The sequence below is a fragment of the Scylla paramamosain genome, chromosome 18 (assembly GCF_035594125.1).
Source record: "Scylla paramamosain isolate STU-SP2022 chromosome 18, ASM3559412v1, whole genome shotgun sequence".
In the NCBI taxonomy this organism is placed as follows: domain Eukaryota; kingdom Metazoa; phylum Arthropoda; class Malacostraca; order Decapoda; family Portunidae; genus Scylla; species Scylla paramamosain.
This window is the reverse complement of record NC_087168.1, coordinates 18649830-18670874: the sequence shown is the minus strand read 5'-3', so window position 1 is coordinate 18670874 and position 21045 is coordinate 18649830. Positions and strand designations below refer to the sequence as shown.

Below are 21045 nucleotides of genomic sequence, written 5' to 3'. Positions count from 1 at the left end.
GAAAATTACATCTTGCTTGTTTGATTTAGAATTTTGTACTGATGTGTGTGTGTGTGTGTGTGTGTGTGTGTGTGTGTGTGTGTGTGTGTGTGTGTGTGTGTGTGTGTCCACGCGCGCCATGTCACTTCCTTGTGTGTGTAATCCGAATTGACCTGACTCGCGTGGACAGAACCCGTTGTAATAACCTGACTTTTTTAGGCTAGACTGTCGATACTGGCCTGGGAATAGTCCAGTCTCTCTCTCTCTCTCTCTCTCTCTCTCTCTCTCTCTCTCTCTCTCTCTCTCTCTCTCTCTCTCTCTCTCTCTCTCTCTCTCTCTCTCTCTCTCTTCTTCCCTCACATTTAAAGCACTTCTTTCTCTAAGCTTATTATGAAACAGAACGCAATGTTTCCACCCAGAATTAGTGGCAGTCTTTGTGGTTCTGAACTCGAGTGTAACACTTGGCGAGGCTCCAGCGTGGGGCAGTAAACCAAGCCAGTCCCTCCCGCCCTGTGTACCCTTAATGTCCCCGCAGCGAAACACCAATATTAATACCGTTGTTTACCACTAGATGGCTTAAACTAAGCTTAAATGGCCGCTTATTTGTAAAGCCTCGGTTGTTAGAGTTTTTTATATAAGATTAATAATATAGACGATTTTATGGGTATCAAAATATCGAAAGGATTAGATTTACATACTTCACTTAGATTGTCTACCGCTAGATGGCTTAAACTGAACTTAAATGGCCGCTTATTTGTAGAGGCTCGATTATTATTATCTTTTTTTATTATATAAGTTTAATAATATGGACGATTTTATGGGTATCAAGATATCGAAAGGATTAAATTTACATACTTCACTTGGAAATATTTGTTCTATTATGCTGATGTGATCGTGGAAGTTAAGCTTTGGTAGCGGAAGTTAAGGAGAACTAACTTTCTCAGTGCTTGTTTCCTTAACTTGTCTTGTTCTTATGTAAAAGATGTTTGTTGATGTGTGTGTGCATGTGTGTGTGTGTGTGTGTGTGTGTGTGTGTGTGTGTGTGTGTGTGTGTGTAGGACAGTTACCTTGAAAACTGACCAAGCGCTGTTAAAATATTCAATAAAGAGAATTGCTGCTCCCAAAAAAATTAAAAGGTTACAGTTTGGTTAGCCACTTCAGTAATGCACGTGTTTTAGTATTCTTGCAATAGTTCAAAATAAACCCAAATAAAAATAAAAATCAGGCAGAAGTAGTTGCTCAGTTTATCCTTAATACAGAATAGAAAAAAAACGTTATAATCTGGTTACCCATTTTAGCTAAGTACACCTATTAATATTCTTTCAATAATTCAAAAGCAACTCAAAAAGCAGAATCAGAGAGAGAGAGAGAGAGAGAGAGAGAGAGAGAGAGAGCGGAAAGGGAGCGTTACGCAGTTCATCCCTAATACGTGTTTGTTCAAAGCAAATGCATTTTTAAGTGTTTTGAGACGCGGGCCTCATTGCTTCACCATAACAAGCGAACTCTTCCTCATATCCTCTTTACTGTCTCCAGAATCCGAGGCTGTGGGAGTGTAACGCCGCTGTTTTCCTCGTGTCTGTGTCTTCGGTAACTCAGCCAGCGAGCGTGTGGTCCCTTTGGGTTCTAAACTCATATTCTCAACCATTTCATTAGTGTGGTACTACTTGAACTTTTACTCTGAATGCCACGAGAAGGTTCGATCAAACTTAGGATGTTTTTCGTATTAAGGACATGAGGTTATCTACAGTTCAGTAACTTAAGACAGTGAGTGTGTTATCCCTTGTGATCTAACTTCGTGTTCTTAAGCCTTTTTATTGTGGTATTACTTGAACTTTTTACACTTCATGCCACGAGGGAATTTGATGAAGTTTATGTATGTTTATCGTAGTCAAGGAGATGAAATTAGTGTATCAGCAATTCCGGGTTTCAAATTTTTATTCTTTAACCCTTTCACCACTGCCACGAGGAGGTTGGGAGGTTGATCAAGTTTTTTTTATCAAGGGGATGGGGTTATGTACAGTTCAGTAACTCAAACTAGCCTGTGTGTTGTCTCTTGTGTTCTAACCTCGTATTCTCAATCTTTCATTACTTCGGTATTACTTAAACTGTTTACCCTCCATGCCACGAGAAGATCTGATCAAGTTTAGGATCTTTTTTCGTAATCAAGGTGATGAAATTATCTACATATTTAGGATTCTAAGCTTGTATTCTTAACCCTTTCATTGCTACGGCATTACTTGAACTTTTCTTAATCTTCATAGCGCGAGGGAGTTTTATCAAGACTGGAATGTTTTTTTCGTCATCAGGGAGACTGAAATTACCTGCATTTGCTCACCCTCCGTCATCATATCTGTATTTGCTCCATACAAACACTAATATAGGTGAGGCTTATGAAGTTTGGATATTGACTGCATTGATAGATTAGTTGAATACGTTACTCTTTCATCAGGAATGTTTTCAAAGGCCGCGTACGTAGATAATTAATTGGATTCTCACGATATTTTTTCCATTAGTGATGCAAAACCTTGGTTAGAGTGTCGATAAAACCATAAAAACACATCTGAACACCCCAATAACTTTCACTAGAGACTGTTATTGGTATTTTCTCTCTAGTGATGCAAAAATCTTTAAGCCACCTCTAAACCCAGGAAAAAAAAATGAAAATCAATATAACTTCCACTAGCGACTGAAATATAGGAGATAATACACAGAAACATTCGGGAACAAGGATTTTAGTCTCGCCAGTTTAGCTACGTACCATATTCTGAAACACTTCTGCGCCGCTCCTCCACTACATTCAAAAGGGTCTAGTTGAAGCAACACGGATCTTTAAGGACGTTTTTATGGTTCTAGTGACAGGTTAACGAGATTTCTACGTTATTAAAAAGAGAAACACTCTTGGGAACACGGTTAATCGTGTATGTGGCTCTTTGAAAACAGTCGTGGCGAGAGAGCAAAGCGTTTCTGGCCTAAGCTGCGCCTCGTCCTGCCTGACAGATGGCGCTGCATTCACACATCAACGTCCGCGTTAAGTAGGACGCTGAGAGATGCATAGAGTAACTTTCTCCGCTAATGAAGAACTTCCATCAGCGTCACTGGGCCGTCCTGTCTTTGAGGTCTGGCTGTTGTCTTGTCTTATTGTCTTGTGCGTTAAGTCGAAATACAAAGTACATTCACACACACACACACACACACACATGCAGGTCCTCCACTCTGTTGTAATGAAACAAGGGAAAAGTTGTACGAGTCAGCGCTGTGTACCATTGAATAAATATATTAAGTAAAGAGACAGGTACGTACTTTATGCAAAAATATTAATAAAAGCTTACAAAGAAAATTACATGATCGGATTATATACAAAGATTATTATTATTCCATTCATTTATCAAACAGTGGGACTATGTAATTTTGTCGTTAATATTTAGAATTTAGAAACAAATATGTAAAAAAAAAACGATGAAAGAGAGAGAGAGAGAGAGAGAGAGAGAGAGAGAGAGAGAGAGAGAGAGAGAGAGAGAGAGAGAGAGAGAGTTCCTCATTCTTTCCATACGTACGTAATAACTTGCACGAAAAAAACAGCGCAAAAAGCGGAAGCGAAATGAATGTACATATATACTCGTAAGTTTCCAAACAAAAATCGTGGCTTTTCACGGCAACTAATCTGAGTTCAAAATATTGTGAGGCAGCCCGACAAACTCAATCCTTCCTCCTGCCACTCAGATTTTTTACCTCCTCGGGACAGTTAGGGAGACACGGACGGAAAAATACGCAAAATATACGGATCCCTTCACCATCTTTCCTCGACTCTCGGTTACATATTAGAAAAAAAAGACACTCCACCACCACCACCACCACCACCACCACCACCACCGTCATCATCCTTCTTTCCACTACCCGATGAGTTCTCCGGCTTCATTTCATTGCATCAGGAGCGTCATTAGTTCTGAGACTCGCTGCACCCCTGATCACCAGTGTTGCTTCTTTCCTCGCCCACCGGGACAGAGTTTAATTCCTAGTCGAGTTTAGATCAGTGCTGCTGGATGAGGATTGTAAGGCTTTAGTTATGCTGATGAAGGGGAATAACAGTCCTCGGAGCTTTCCTCTTTATATACAGTATATTCATGATAGCTGGTGCAGGGTATGAAACAGGCTTGTTATGAAGGGACAGTGGTAAATCAGTGTGTGTTGCCGGTCCTTGCTGTGGAATTATGTGGCAATCTCTTTGTGTTTTGTATAGTTTCCTTGCACTGTTTAATTGAGTAGCCGAGTGGTCAAGTTGCTAGGAAAAAATTAGGTAATGAACTAAAAAGTGCACACTGAGTTACCTTGGAAGACGCTGGGTGATGTGTTTTGAGGTGAGTCAGAGCGGAAATTCGAACTCTTATGGTTTTACTTGCTGCCACAAAGACTTACACTGAGCCAACGGGACCGCTAGCAGGAATTCTCAACAGGAAGCAATTGTTCATGTTGCTATTTCTTCGTCAGTAATCATATGGAAGAGTATGCAGGGACGTGACTTTGTGGCGTGAACATAGGAAAAATCTGAAGGGTACCGAGTGAGTCAAAATGTTCAGGTGTAAAGTGTATGTAAGATAACTAAGACGTCTTTTATTCGGGAGTCTTCAGCAGTGTGTAATTGCATCGTCAGGAGCTAAACTTGATCCTCTGGGCTTGAATTTCCCTGCATTGGATTAACCCGTGTTGACGCCGGGGCTCCTCACTGAATCATGATGTGTCAGCAGGTGTGCGTCTGCTGATCCAGGAGCGGTACTGGGAAATACTGCTGGCCCTCCTGCTGACAAAGGAGAGTGTGAGAGATTGTGACACCAACTTAATCTGTGCGGGTGTCTGTGTTTCTGTGTGGGTGGGAGGGGGAGTGTGTGGTTGGATGGCTAGGTGTGTGTGTAGGAGGGTGTTTGGGTGTGGGTGCATGCGTGTGTATGCTGGTGGGTTACAGGGACACACACACACACACACACACACACACACACACACACACACACACACACGATATTTACGGACGCCCTCACAAGCTCACTTCCTCCATCCACGCATTAGAGCAATTTCCAGAAGCTTTCTCAAACTCTGCAAAAAAATAATAAATAAATAATCCACCTTTTCCCTTCCCGCATTTTATCTCCAAACGAAACAAGCTCGCGGAAACGATCTTAACCTTTTTTAGCAATACTTTTTCCCTCCGTGGCCCGAAGAGAACTTAATGGCAACGTGGAGGCCGGCGAGGCAAAAATTCAGAAGCCTCCTTAGAGTTTATCACGGGCGAAATTATGCACGAAAGCATCCAATTAATCGTGATCAATGAAAGACCTCTCCTCGGGGCCCCGTCTGTGATGAGCCTCGGCCTGCCACTGACGGGCCTGACCTGGCTGGAAGGTGAGTCTTGTCTCCCTCGCTGCCTCTCCCGCCTTCCTCGTCTGCCTCGCATTCAGGACAAAGTGCATGATGGTGCTGGTGGTGGTGGTGGTGGTGGTAGTGGTGGTATTGTTGACGATACTGTATTTACTTATGAGATTGTGCTCCATGTTCTTCACGTTGCCCTCTCATCACTAAAACATAACAAGAAAATGAGGAAGCTGCAAGAAGCCGTCAGGCCAGCACGTGGCAGTCCTTACTGTTTTGAAAGCATGAAAACACTCTTGAAGATTTCTATGATGAATTTTCTTCCATATTCTTTAATTCACCTCTCTCATTACTATTTACAAAGGCCACACAGATGATTACTCGTGTTCGTGTGGGTATCTTTCGCTTTGATCATGTAGAATCCCTATTAATGCATCACCAGAATCATGAGAAAACCATTAAATTACCCTATAACTTACACTATAGCCTGGTGAAAGTTATAGCGACGAACCGTCAAAGATTTTAAGAATACGACTCTATAAGCAAATCAGGTGAAAAAAATGCTGACTTTCTTTTTTTTTTTTTTTCTTTCTTTCTTTCTTTCTTTCTTTTTCTTTTTCTTTTTTTTTTATCTCGTCAGATTTACCCCGCACGGAGCATTTAGGTCAAAAGTTTGCCTGCAAGTCAGCACTCAGCACTCGGCGGGCGGGCAATGAGCTACTTAGGGCCAGTGGTCGCCAGGTGCGCCACTCCACCTGTCCCACGCACCGCACTGATTACTCTTCCGTCTCGTGAATCCCAGTCCTTTCTTTTTTTTATTAAATGTTATCCTTTCTCTCTCTCTCTCTCTCTCTCTCTCTCTCTCTCTCTCTCTCTCTCTCTCTCTCTCTCTCTCTCTCTCTCTCTCTCTCTCTCTCTCTCTCTCTCTCTCTCTCTCTCTCTCTGTGTGTGTGTGTGTGTGTGTGTGTGTGTGTGTGTGTGTGTGTGTGTGTGTGTGTGTGTGTGTGTGTGTGTGTGTGTATTATGTAATGTTGGTTATGAATTATGATTTTACGTAGTGGTGGTGGTGGTGGTGGTGGTGAAGGAGCTCTTTGCAGTGAATGTGGGGAGTTCTGTTGGTTTTGGTGTTTGTGGTTCCAGTGTGATTCTGTGGTGAATGCGGTGTGGATGTTCTGGTGTTGGTGGTTGCGGTGTGGCGCTGTCAGTGGGTGCGGTGGATGTGGTGGTGTTGATGTGGTGCTCGTGGTGTTGATGTGTGCGGTAATGGTTATGGTGATGGTGGTGATGCATGTTATTGGTGATTGTGGTGATGGACGTAATGGTAGGCGTGGTGATGATGATGATGATGCAGGTGGGTGGTGAAGTGACTTGAAAACTAAAAACCTGCTTAATTTTTCCTTTAACTATATTTATTTTTTTTACATACAGCACTGGAGTTTCATTTTAAATAGCTAAGGAAGGCAAAAAAAAAAAAAAACGTAACTTATTCCTCCCTTTTTTTCGTGTCCATACAATTAATTTTTACAGTTCAAGCTGCTAGGATCAACACAGTGCTATTCCAGAGGGAGGAATGTCAAATTTAAGGCTATTTATCATTTCAAGAGTATAATTTCAAGGCACCACTAATTGATATCTTTCCCTGAGTTGAGGCCTAAGATTCTCAGTTTACAGTGATCAAAACCACTCTAGTGATAAATATTAATAATAACAATAATAATAATAATGATGATGATAATAATAATAATAATAATAATAATAATAATAATAATAATAATAATAATAATAATAATAATCAGGCAAAATATATAACTAACAAACTCCCAAATCTAATACAAAAAAAAAGGAAGGATGACTAGAACAGTGGAAAGATAAGCTGTTAAGTTACTCAGATTCGTACAGCAAGTCATTGAATTCTATCGGTTTTAGACGCTCCCGATGTCAACTTTACTAAGATTGCTATTTCCACCTCCCCCAATGCAAGAGTTAATTAATATTCTCAGTCTTTCATCCCTTTTGCTGATAAACTCTGTAACTGACTGCTTCTGTATTTCCTCCTTACCTATGACTTGGGAGGTTTCAAGACGCTTCTCAGTGTAATTCTGGACTCGCTTTCGGCCTGTTCTCTTTAGTGTCTGGGTTTTTCTTCTCTGCCCTTGACCGGAGCTCCTCTTATATACATAAAGGGGTAAATGATTCTTTGCTGCATCGCCCTCCCTATTTCTCATAAGCGGAGAATATTTACTGAGGATATCTGGGGTGATGAAGTGCACACGCTCTTAACAAACTGATGTACTCTCTATTACCACACCTCAAGGCTCAAATTACGTATTGGCAGCGTGTGGAGTAAGTAGGAATAAGTTTAAACATGCCGAGGTAATGTGGGGTGTTGTGAGTACGTGTTTAGTCTTGTCAAAGTGACGTAGCCTTTAATAGTACACCTTGAGGCTCAGATTATGTACCGGCACCGTGTGAAGTAAGCAGGAATAACCTCTGATATGTAGACTCCTCATTAGCGTCCCTGTGTTAAAATCTGTGAACACTTGCCCCTAAAACCAAACACTCCCACCGTCACCGTCTAAAATAAGAAGAAAAATCCATATTCTCTCGTACAAAGCCTTCATATTCCTGTCTGTTCTTCTGTGTCATAAAAATCCACGAAGGTTCGCCGCTAAAACCAGACATTTTCTCCCAACGCACTGAGAATTTCGCATAACTTTCCCTCACGACATCCCGGCGCGAGGCAGAACACGGCGGAGTGAGGGTGTCGGTGAGATGAGGCAGGGAGCGGGGCTGGGTGTGGGGCTGAGCGGTCCAGTCACGGCGGTAGAGTCATGAAGGAAGGTGCGAGGCGCGCTGCTCTTCAGACACAGCACGGCCCACGAAGTCCTCAAGCTCTCGACCCCGCGCGGTGATACTTGATAGCGCTGGAAAATGTGTTAATGAGCCGTAGAGGTTCAGGAGGGACTTATCACTTAAAAGAGGCAAAAAGGAAGTCTTCAAGAGGCGAATATTGGCTCGTAACGGACCTGAAACTTGTGTGAGGTGGCGAATTCCGCGCTCAGGTTTTTTTTTTTTTTTTTTTAAGTTATGCGATGTTTGTGGGAGTGTTTTTTTAGTATTGTACCGTTGTAGTTTGCGCGTATTATCAACCGTGACGTGTGGGAGTGACTGTGTTTATATTCCGCTCCACTTTACGTGTAATTAGCGTAACATTTTAGCTAACTGACTGGAAGGGAATGGATATGACGTGCAGTGATGTGTGTGTGTGTGTGTGTGTGTGTGTGTGTGTGTGTGTGTGTGTGTGTGTGTGTGTGTGTGTGACGGCCCGTGGCAGGATCATCACCACACCGTCACGGAAAAATAAATATAGAAATGCAAATAACGTCCTGTGAAAAAAAGAATAATAAAAAAACAGGGGTGTTGAGAGAGAGAGAGAGAGAGAGAGAGAGAGAGAGAGAGAGAGAGAGAGAGAGAGAGAGAGAGAGAGAGAGAGAGAGAGACGAACCTCCATCCTCAATAAAGGGAAAAAAAAAAAAAAAAAAAACGCATCTGCATTCACTCATGGCCGTTGTAAAAAGAAAACGAATTACTGGGGCGTCTCTCCATTTGCATAAATTTACCTGGGCCTCCTGAAATCACCCTCATTAAGGCAGGTAAACAATTATGATTCACACCAGCGAGCCTCCCTCCGAAAAAGAAAATAATAACAGTGAGACGATGTACAAACCCGACCCTCGAAAACACAATGGAAAAAAAAAAAAAACAGGAAAAAATGCGGAAATAGAACCAATAACAGGGATAACTAGGGGAAAAGGGGAAAGGAATGTGAGAATAGGTTGGAAAAGTGTGGGAAAAAAAAAGCCTGTGAATATTATTAGTGGTGGTGGTGGTGGTGGTGGTCACTTGTATGCCGCCCTTCACCGCCAGACAGACAGACAGACAGACAGACAGGCAGATCGACAAACAGATAGACGATAATAGCCAGTTTACTTCTATAGGGGATAATTTTGATTTTAGCGCTGAAATTGGCTGCTTTGTTCAGGAGGGTTTGCGTAGGGTGTGGAGAGAGAGAGAGAGAGAGAGAGAGAGAGAGAGAGAGAGAGAGAGAGAGAGAGAGAGAGAGAGAGAGAGGGAGGGAAGGAGAGGGAGACTACAAACATTACCATTTTCATCTTTTTTCTTATCATCATCATTATTTCTATCACTCTTCCTCCTCCTCCTCCTCCTCCTCCTCCTCCTCCTCCTCCTCCTTTGTCATCCTGTCTCTCCTATTAATAATCAGAGTAGCAACGTAGTCAGAACTTCAAGGACTGGTGCTATTTGTCTTCCTTTGTATATTCCTTTGAATTCCACCTCCCACTCTTCCACATTCCCAACCTCACCATCCTCACCACCACCACCACCATCACTACCACTCACAACACACTATCAGCGCCTTCAATAAGAGGAGGACGCTTCATTCATCACTATTCTCACTATCTCCACTCTTATCACTATTATTAGACTCCACGACACAACAAAGACCTTTCCAAACCTCCCGTCTGTTATTTCTGCTGTATGTTTGTTTATTCCACGGCGGAGCAGCAAAAAATAACGTCACGTCTTCATTTAGTTTCTCTCTCTCTCTCTCTCTCTCTCTCTCTCTCTCTCTCTCTCTCTCTCTCTCTCTCTCTCTCTCTCTCTCTCTCTCTCTCTCTCTCTCTCTCTCTCAACGGGTCACTCAATTATCAAGAAGTCGTTTACCTTTCTATATACGGAAAATAAATACTAACTTGTCGATTCCAAATAAAAGTAAAGAAAAAAAGACGGTTTCCTATGAGAATTCAATGTACGATTCCTGAAACAGACTTGAAAATGTAAATACAAAGCAGTATTAAAGATGCTTTGTTTGTTTATTTATTTTTGTTTTATTGTTTTTTATTTATTTATTCTGGCATTCTGAAGTGCATTAATTTTTGTTGACGGACCGTTGTGATTTACGAGTGAATGTTTCTTTGTATTTTATCCCATATTTTTCGTTTTCCTTTTAGTGGTTGAAAGCGAAGTATAAATTAAACGAGTGAATTGCCTCCTCTTTGTAATAATTAGACTGCTCACGGTTTGTTTGGTTGCCGGAGAGATGACAGAGAGCGCAGAGGGGTGATAATAACGTGGTTTGTTTATTGCCACGCACTGCTGTTATAGACTAGTGTTGGGTGGAGGGTGGGGGGGGACTGTTGAAAGTCACACACGAGGACGAGGAAGCAAATTATTCTAAACAAAACATCATCACAACATCCATCGCGTGGTGATGTTTGTAGGAGGAATATTGAAATGAAAAATAGTTTTATGATGTTAGGAAAATTGAAATGAAAAATTGCTGTATAAAGCTGTTAGGAATACTGAAATGAAAAATAGTTGCATTAAGGTGTTAGGCATATTGAAATGAAAAATAGTTGCAATGAGATGTTAGGAATATTGAAATGAAAAATAGTTGCATTAAGGAGTTAAGAATATTGAAATGAAAAATAGTTGCATTAAGATGTTAGGAATATTAAAATGAAAAATAATTGCAATGAGATGTTAGGAATATTGAAATGAGAAATAGTTGTATTAAGGTGTTATGAATATTGAAATAAAAAAAAAATTGTTACAAAGATGTTAGGAATATTGAAATAAAAAAAAATTTGTTACACAGAGATATTAATGAATTGCTCTTGAATTGTTGTGAAGAATTAAAAAAGAAAAACGTACGACGCACTATCACATGAATATAAAAAAAAACTCCTAGAACGGAATTAGCCCTCGAGGGTCCACCATTTGTTCAACTTTTATTTCTAAGCTAAAATGTATATATGTACCATGTGCAGCTTTGAATCTTTCTAATTATTAAACGTTTATTTCATCAAACATTTAAAAGGCGGGGAGAGGGAGAGAGAAAGGGTGTGAGTGAGAGCTGTAACTGTCTGTTCTGCAGTTTTCTCAGTTTTTCTCTCTTTTTTATCTATTGGCTAGAAATGTTTATCGCTTCCCCTTTCGTAACTTGTTTGTAAATTCAGTAATATTAGACAATCTTTTATGTTTTCCATCAGTCAGACATGTTTCTATTTCACAAGGATCAAAATTCACTTAATATTGTTACGTTTTATTGGAGGCTCGTCCAGGAAACTCGATACGTTTATTATTTCACTGTTCCTTCATAATATAGACAAAAAAAAAAATACCAATATTTATCAGATTTTCTTCTTTTCATCAGACATGTTTTCCGTTTCAACTTTCGTAACATGGCTCAAAAGAAAAGTTATAGTTTTTCTGAATTTATTTTTTCAGTGGCCGAACAGGTAATCTTTTTTATTTCACTTTTCGTATCACGGTTGAAAGAAAAATATTGTCAGTTTTCCAAACTTTTCCATCAATCAGACGAGGTTCCTGTTTCATCTTAACATACATCAAAACTCACCTATATTCTTCATTTTTTCCTTTTATTATGGACGCGACATGGTCCCTGTTTTACCTCTAGAAGTATATTACAAAATTCCCCAATATTTGTCCCTAGCAGCCGTCAACTCAGCGGTAGCGCAACACGGGCTGACATTTAACGAACCATGTCATGCATAAGTAATCTCAAACCTGAACCTCTACACTTCCACAGGACTATTCCATTTATTTACAGGTAAAGCTGAGTGATAAAAAAAGAAAACTACAAAAAAAAAAAAAACTGAGGTATACTGACAAAAAATAACAGTGTACGTTCTGTTTTGAACAATTAGACGGTGCGGCTGGTGGCGAGATGGCACTAAGCTTGCCGTCCTGGTCTTCTGATGCGGGACGGAGCTTTGGCCAAGGTTGTCACAGGTGTAGCTTGAGTCTCTCCCACTCCAGTCCAGACAAAGTGAAGGTTAACAAAGAACTCAGCCTTCACTAGACGAGATTTACCCACGGTCCCTCTATTCACCAGACAGTTCAGTGGTACGAGGAGGCTCTTTGTCATACAGCAGTCGAGTGTACCGTGGATTGTGACTAGAACGTATAAGGAAACCCGTGAACATCACCTGGTTTGCCACTCAAGGTCCACAGTTCCTGAATTTACCAGACAGTTCAGTGGTACGTTTCTGAACAGGAGGTGGCGCTCTTATCACAAAGCAGTCAAGTATATTTTGGCTTGTAACTAGAACATATAAGAAAAACCCGTGGATATTACTTGGTTTGCCACTCACTCTCCACATTCCATACATTTACCAAACAGTTCAGTAGTACATTTTCTGGGCACGAGGTGGCTTTGGATCTTACAGCAAGTGTATTCTCGATTGTAATTAAACTTTAGACATCAACTTTTTTGCCACTCTTTGTCCACAGATAGACATTTCAATTTTGCGTTTATGGACACAGCGTGGTTCCTTTTGTCTTTTTACGATCAAGGGCTTTCTCGATTTTGACTTTCACGTGTAAGGAAACCCGTGTACATTATCTCTATGGTGTTGCTGGTGCTGTAGTGTGTTACCGTCTGTTGAAGCTCAAGTAAACGCCCCCATACCCATTCATAGTGGTGTGGCAAGCTAACTTTTCTGCGTGGTAGTGAGAGAATCTGCCGTGCATCACTGGACACGCGTCGGATCTTTTGTCACAAGTATAGTCTCTATTGAACATACAGTAAAGCTACTATTGATGCGGCCAGCTGACTTTCTCTCCGTGTGGTAGTGCGGGAACCTGTCGCACTTTACTGGACACGCTTCGAATCTCTTGTCACACTGCAGTTTAAGTATAATCTCTGTTGAACCTAAATAATACCCGTTCATAGTGGTGAAAATCTGAAGTGCGTTACTGGACACGAGGCGGATCTTTCGTCACACTGCGGCCAAATACTATTTCTATTGAACCTGAAGTAAAGAGCCTCATACCCGCCAGCTCCTAGTGGTGTCTGCCGCCTCTCATCATGGAACCTGCCAAGATCTTACGAATCATCACTAACCACACGCTGCTCGGTAAGTGCCTTAGATAAATTAATTAAAAAAAAAAAAGATTATAAATTCAAGGGCAGAAGACACTTAGCTAACAACGTCTATTTTCCCCCAAGCTTTACATGGTGCTTAAGACGCGTCATTTTTCTTCATACAGCTTTAGAATAGTCTAACGTTGTTTCCTCTTAAATTATCTTGATAGTAATTAGGAGTAACGCGCTTATGCCCGCGCAGGGAAGGCTCAGGAGGCGCCCAGGGAGACAAGTTTGCACGTAATTAAGGAGGACAGTTAGGAAAGTAATTAGCTTGGAGGCGCAGGTGTACGTGTGTGTGTGAGAAAGAGAGAGAGAGAGAGAGAGAGAGAGAGAGAGAGAGAGAGAGAGAGAGAGAGAGAGAGAGAGAGAGAGAGAGAGAGAGAGAGAGAGACTTTGCTGATGTATCATAGTTTAATTGATATATATACTGAGTTTTATTGATACACAAATTTGCTCCTCATTTCAAAAGTCACGTACAAATTTTCACAATTAATTTCATGTTAAGTTTAATTTATTCCTGTCTGTAAGAGAAAATTCCTTTTCATACAATAAATTAAGCTTTCTTTTAGCGTAACTTTAACCCTTTTTAAACTACTGTGATCGTCTTCTCTTAACAACGTTCGCATAGTCAGGAAAAATATATAACAAAGCTAATTTTGTCCTTTTAGCACTACAAAACTATTCAAGAGAGCGCAGTACAAAAATAACTTACTAAAAAATTTATATGTGATTGTGGGAACAAGTCTAGCCGTAGAATAGATCAATATGAACAAGTAGAAAATAAACGGCAGGAAAGAAGACGGAGAGGAAGATTAAGATTAGTTATTCGCCCTACAAGACAACACAAGATTCCGCCGTAAACATGAGTCACACGCCCTTAAGGAATATTATTGTCTTGCTTGCCTTTTTGTTGCTGCCGAGCCTCATGTGTGGAAGCGAGAAGTGGAGCGAGAAGAGAGGCGAGAGGTTTGTGTGTGTGGAGGCAGGGAGGCAGGCGGGAGGCGGGAGGTGTGTGTGTCTGAAGGCAAAGCGGGAAGAGAGGGAAGCGAGGCAGGAAGCAGCAGACTCTCACCAACACACGATAATGCCTTACTCTGGTCATCACGTTCGTCTTGCCAACTGCTTTTCTTTTCTTTTCATCTTTTTCAGGCATGTTTTCCTCCTCTCTCCTGCCTCTGCTTCTGTGAATTGTTTCTTGCATCTTGGCGCGCACACACACACACACACACACACACACACACACACACACACACACACACACACACACACACACACACACACACACACACAGACGTAAAGCGAAATAAGGCGTAAGACTAACGTATGATAGGGCATGTACATTGTAATCTTCAGTCGCCAAGAGTCGCGCCACAGTCCACGCTGGTGCTGTTTTGATTTGTTCTCGAGTTAGTCCAGCAGCGGTCACGGCATATTAACTTTGATATTTATTTCATGTTAGACTCCCTTTGACAGGAAAACTTAAAGTTGCCTCGGCGAGTAGCGTAAATGTCAGAGTTTTTTTTGTTCCTTGCAGACACTGGCCATTGCGAGATGAAATAAAATGTACATACTATAGCTTAACAGGAGCGTGTCTTAAGAGTTAATGTAGGCAGCGTGTTACATAGAGAGTGCGTAACAGAATAGTTTATTTTTTAATGTAAGAACGGTCAAGGACAACAAAAATAATAAAAGAAAGCTCACTAAAGATGCCAGTCAGTGAGGAAAACAGTTTAAAAGCTCACCGACGATGCCAGTTAAAAAATAAAAGGTCACTGAAAATGCCAATCTATAAAGAAAAGCGTTTAAAAGCTCACTAAAGATACTAGTCCATAAAGAAAACAGTTTAAAAGCAAATACAGATTACATTGAGAGATAGGACAGTCCAGGCCGAGCAAAGTCCATTAAGGGTTCGATAATCACCTTGGCTTGCTGTGTAACCTGGCAGACTAACATTTCCCGGTGACATCTCATGGCCGCTTCCTCCCACCGTCAGATTAATTGCTACCAAAGACATGACACCAGCACACGATGGAGCCGGTAGAATACGCTGATTTTCATATTTTCGCCTCAAGAACGCAAGAAAATAAGGGAAGCTGTAAGAAATCATCAGTCCTAAACGCGGCAGTCCCTTTGCAACACTTGTAGTCCCTTGGTGGTCCCGTGGCTATCCTTCCATGTAAGAATGATATTTAACCCTTTCATTGCTATTTGGCACACCTCTCCTCAGTCACTAACCATTCTGAGACATTTCTTCTTGTTCTACAGCCACCTCCAAACATTATACGGACAAGAAATTGCACGATATGTTCTTTTTTTTTTTCCCCTTCTTTCTTCTACGTGCTTATAAAAATTTCATACTTTCCTCTTGGTGCTGTGAATTGTTGGCTAACATGACGATGGCTTATCTCATTGAGTTAACATCTTAACAACACATTACGCTATACTTGGCTTCACTGGCCTCGAAGCACCGCATAATTCCGTGAGCATCTGTAACGCATTCCCGGATCACCTGTAATCCTCCATCCGCGACAGAGGCGAAAGATCCAGATGTGAATTAATCGCTGGATCGGAAGGGGATCGCGTACTTGATAGAACCTACATGTCCGTTAGTCAGCTGCCGTGTACACTCACACTCTCACACTCTCTACACTTCCAGAAACAACCTTCCGCAATCTGATATCAGTTCAGCGGCGCGGCGTCCCCGTGTAATGACTGCACGGCACGCATTAATATATCCGAGCTAATAAACCTCTTCCGTTTTAGGCTAATCAAGTTTCCTCGCTTCTCGCATTGCTTATTTTTCCTTCACTCGCTACACCGCTGTCCGTCCGTCAGTTTGCCTCCCCTCTTGTGAATTCTCTTTACGTTTTAGTATCTGCAGCGCTGTCCATTTGTTCACTCTCCCCTTAATTTAATTCCTTCAGGCAACTTCACCCAGGTTTCCAAATTTCTAAACAACCTACATATCCATCAATCGTAGCCGTTTTTAATGTGCAATCCGCTTCCTTTGATGACTGTTCCCTGCACTTCCTTGCCATTGGACGAACGAATTTTCAGGCGGGAATAATAAAACCGCCATACAACTGCTGCAGAACACCTCACTCCTGATTCTCCTGTTACAGAATGGTGGAGAGAGAACCCCGTTGGTCTCTAATGCTTCGAAATCCCTCCGGACACAGCAGGCTACACTCTGATTCTGCGATGCCTTTGTGTAGGTGTGTCGTTGTTGTTGGGGAGGTAACGTGGGGGAGGAAAGAGCTTAGATCTAAATGTAAACGAGTATTTTTCTGTAGTATTACTTATTTCCATGCAACAAAAGAATACTTAATCCAAAAAGAGTACACTGTCAGTTTGCAAATGGCTATTATTAGTGGTCAACAGAAAGACTTTGCGAGTGAGATCCTTCGACATTAGTGGATAAAATAAAGAGTGCGCGCGTGTGAACCTTTGGCTTTTGTAGGTAATATAGAGTTTCAGAGTATGAATCTTCGACATTAGTAGCTAAAATAATGAGTTTGTTACTGTGAGTCCTCGATATACCGTTGATCTCAAAGCTCCACCTGGCACAACGCAGCATAGTGGTGTGTTGCTTTATACTGTACAGTAAAGAAAGCCTCATGACTCAGCGCGGCGCTTCACCAACATACCAACACAATAGAACAGTATAGAATATCTTAGAAAACCACATCATTGCAAACCAGAACCCTCCACATCACAGTAAATGGAAACACAGGACCACATCACACAGCACCACGCCAGACCACACACAACAAAGGAATACAAGGTAAAGCAATACAACACAATAACCTAAACACACCACGCTATAGAGCATCCAGGCACCACAACACACGCAACACAACACTAATCCACACTACATCACATACCATCACACCGCGCCGCACAGCAGAGCAAAACAACACAATATAAAACAACACAGCTCCACATTACACCATACCAAAACATCACAGCACACAAAACTACACACCAAACACGGCTCTCGAATATTTGTCGCACGTTTAAGTCTCCACAGAGGAATAGACGAGGAGTCCCGTGTGTTGTGTGCTAATTCAACATCCATCCCTTCATGTTCCTGGTAAGTGGACACTGGACTGACCAGCGGGAGATTGTTTATGCGAAGGACACTCCTGTAAACTGGCTGAGGATTTCCCGGCCAAATTTCATAGGCGTCACTGTTTTTTAAAGAAATTTTGCGCTGCGTTCATTCTCGTCTCTTTTCTTTTGTAATGTATTTTCTTTTTTTAGTGTTAATTTTCCGGATTGTCATATTCTTTCACACATCCCTGACAAAGCTCACAGACGTCAATATTCTTTTTAAGGAAGGCGTTCACTCTCGTCTGTGTTTCTTTTATAATTCATCTTTTTTTTTTTCCCCCAAGTCAGCTTTTCCAGGTCAAAATATACATGCGTACCTGAAGCTGCAACAGTTCATCATATTCTTCCATGCATACACGTTTCATTATCAATGCAATATAGATGGACAGCGCTGCTTCCAAAATAAAATGCAGATCGGATTTTGGAAGTGCATACTGATTATACTTTTATATTGGTGAATATTTTTTATCTGACGAGTGTTGCCTCTTGTGTATCGGCAGTCAGAGCCTCGTCAAGCTGCCAATAAAGCCTCCCGCACCTTTCCCCTTAACTTTCCTACCGTTGGTTTACCTGACTTTCGCAATATGACCTAGACATTTCACTGTCACGCCGTACCGGGACAACCCCGAAGAAAAATAATGTTTTGCTTATTTCCACATTGCGATAAAAGAATGCGATTGCTCTTCCTCGCCCAAATGTCACGAAATTAACGAAAATTATTCTCATCGATGCATTTCCATTATAACTTTCATTATGGTGATTTTCAAGCGAGGAGAATTGAAAAAGAAATTCAGTTTGAATGAATGTTCGTCTGTTATCAAGACAGCTGCCGTCTTTCCCTTGGAGCACCAGCAGCACCAGCACGGCGTGGGTTGTATCTGTCTCCCTCCTGGCAGCACAACAATCCGGCTGACAACACTGGAAAGAGAGCATTTTGTTCCGAAGGTCTGAAATGTTTCCTCTTCAAAATTTTTTTTCTCTCTCTCTCTCTCTCTCTCTCTCTCTCTCTCTCTCTCTCTCTCTCTCTCTCTCTCTCTCTCTCTCTCTCTCTCTCTCTCTCTCTCTCTCTCTCTCTCTCTCTCTCTCTCTCTCTCTCTCTCTCTCTCTCTCTCTCTCTCTCTCCCTCCCCTATGACCTCTCCCTCAGGGAACAAACTCCCTGCCATGTTTGAGCGCTCTTCGCTGTGTGTTGGCGAATTTTACATAAGCCCCTAGCTTGCCTACAGTGCGTCATGGGTAAGGCAGCGTCTGTCAAGGCTCACAAACACTGACATCCTCTCTTCCTTGTGCTTGCCATTCTCAGACTTTCGCAACATATTCGCCTGGAGCACATGTTTTCTTTTTCTTCTTTTTTTCTTTTTTTTTTATTTATTTTTACGTTCTGGTGTGAGGCAAGGCAAAAGTGAAACACAGAGACAGGTCAGAAACACGCCTCAGAACACACGCCGCCTCATCTCCTAATAGCGAGAAATGAAAGAAAGCTATCTTATGCCACACTCCCATACTTGTGTGATGATACGTTTGCTTTTACATTTTCCTTTGTTTGCTGATACTTCCTTGTGTATGTGTATGTGTTTTTTTTTTTCTTTCTTTTTTCCTTTACCCGACTTGTTCTTTTTTTTTGTTTACGTTATTAATTTTTATTCATAGTTTATCTACCTTTCCTATTTATTCCTCTCTTACATTTCCTTCATTCACGTGTCCAAGGAAAGGCGAGGCAGAAATGGCTCAGAAAGCACTCCTCCTCATCTCCTAATTTTCCGATACCAAGTATTTTAGCATTCAGGAAGCTCTTCAATACGCGATATCCACGTGTCACCAACTCCTGGACTTCATTTACGCAACGGACTGCCAAATGAGCGTCCACGATTCATGCTATAGCAGCGGGGAATTGAGAGGTGGAAATGTTACTCGGCTCTCTTGACGTGGCATCCCGCGGGTGCTGCCTGTAGGGATCCAGTAGTGCTAAGAATAAGTCTCGGAAGTCAGTATCCCGGACAGAAACCTCGCAGCCAGCTTTACTATTTTAAAGGCATCTTGGGCTGTTGCTTAAGAGAGAACCTGATAGAAGTCTAAGTGGTATTGGCGATATAATAAGGGTGACAAGCAAAAATTCTCAGGGTCAGTAATCAGGATAGAACAAGAAATAATGGATTCATGCATGAAAAATTTAGGTTCAAGAAAGAGACAGGAAGGAATTGGTTCTCTAATAGCTTGGTACATGAATGGAATGGACTCAGCAATCAGGTTATTAGTGCTGAGGCATTAGGGAGCTTTTAAAAGAAGATTAGAAATAGGAAGCCACGTTTCATACAGGAACTGCCTCTTCTAGGCATAATGGCTTCTTATAGCTTCCCTTATTTTCTTATGTTCTTATATTCTAGAAACCTCCTAGCCAGCCTTACTATTTCAAAGGCATCATGTGTTGTATATTTCAACACAACAGTTTCTCTTGGTTAAACTGATACTGCTTCCAAACGTTTAATGTGAGAAATAGAACATGATATTTCACGTATTACAGGTACATCTAATTCCTTGCCAGCCAGTAGTGGAAGCAACACCTGTGGAGCTCAGCAGAATCCTACATGACAACTATGAGCGTCACCTGTGCTTGCTGTAATCCATGTGGAAAAAAAAAAAAACTGAGGCAAAAATGTGCAGATTAGGGACTTGAATTTTTTAGTAAGTGTGAAGGGATGAAAAATGTGAAGTGTTGGAAATTGTCAGGTGAGGTCATGAGGTGCTTGGATACCTGTGAAAAGGAAAGAATGAGGTAATGAGGAGACCTATAAATCAAGTACAAATGTATATATGGACGAATGAATAACCTACATTAAGAGGTCCATAAAGACTAACATGAATGAAAAGAATGTACAGCTGTCCCAAATTCACAAGTCCAGCGAATTTCATGCCTATAAATCAAGTAGAATTATACCCATGGACTAATGAACTGATTATATTAAGACCTCCGTGAAGACTAAGAAGAACAGAAAGAAATAATATGTAGAAATAGTAGAAATAGATATATGAACCTATGAGTTGTAGAAGAAATAGATATATGAACCAATGAGTTGTAGAAGAAATAGATATATGAACCAATGAGTTGTAGAAGAAATAGATATATGAACCAATGAGTTGTAGAAGAAATAGATACATGAACCAATGAGTTGCAGAAGAAATAGATATATGAACCAATGAGTTGTAGAAGAAATAGATATATGAACCAATGAGTTGTAGAAGAAATAGATATATGAACCAATGAGTTGTAGAAGAAATAGATATATGAACCAATGAGTTGCTTATATCAAGAGTTCCTTAAAAAAAACTGACTAAAACTTGTGGTGCAATAGGTGGAGACTGTTCTAATTTGCTACTTTTTATGTCTGCTCTTTGTAGAATATGATCTCACTTCTTTAGGCAACGGTGTAAGTGAGGTGAAACTGAAAAATGGCGGGATGGAACATTGCAACAGAATACTTATGAGAAAAACAGTGGAGAAAAATGTTGGACAGGCAGGAGTGTGAGCGTTGATAGACAGGATAGAAACAAGAAAATTGCCTTTACTCCAGGAGACTTTTATAATGCTTCACATGTCGAGGACCAAACATTTTCATAGTCGTGACT

General features: G+C 41.1%; 1 protein-coding gene across 12 annotated transcripts in view; it reads left to right on the top strand.

Annotated features, from left to right (window-relative positions):
* LOC135109235 (putative neural-cadherin 2) overlaps positions 1-21045 on the top strand; it is a 312599-nt gene that overhangs the window by 232146 nt on the left and 59408 nt on the right. Inside the window, exon 1 of one of the 12 annotated variants that reach the window (XM_064020473.1) lies at positions 11993-13298. The exons of the other annotated variants lie outside the window; for them this stretch is intronic. Within the exon in view, the coding sequence (XP_063876543.1) occupies positions 13250-13298 (49 nt within the window). The 5' untranslated portion in view covers positions 11993-13249. Of the gene's footprint in view, positions 1-11992; positions 13299-21045 lie in introns of those variants that run through there. 12 annotated transcript variants of the gene reach the window in all.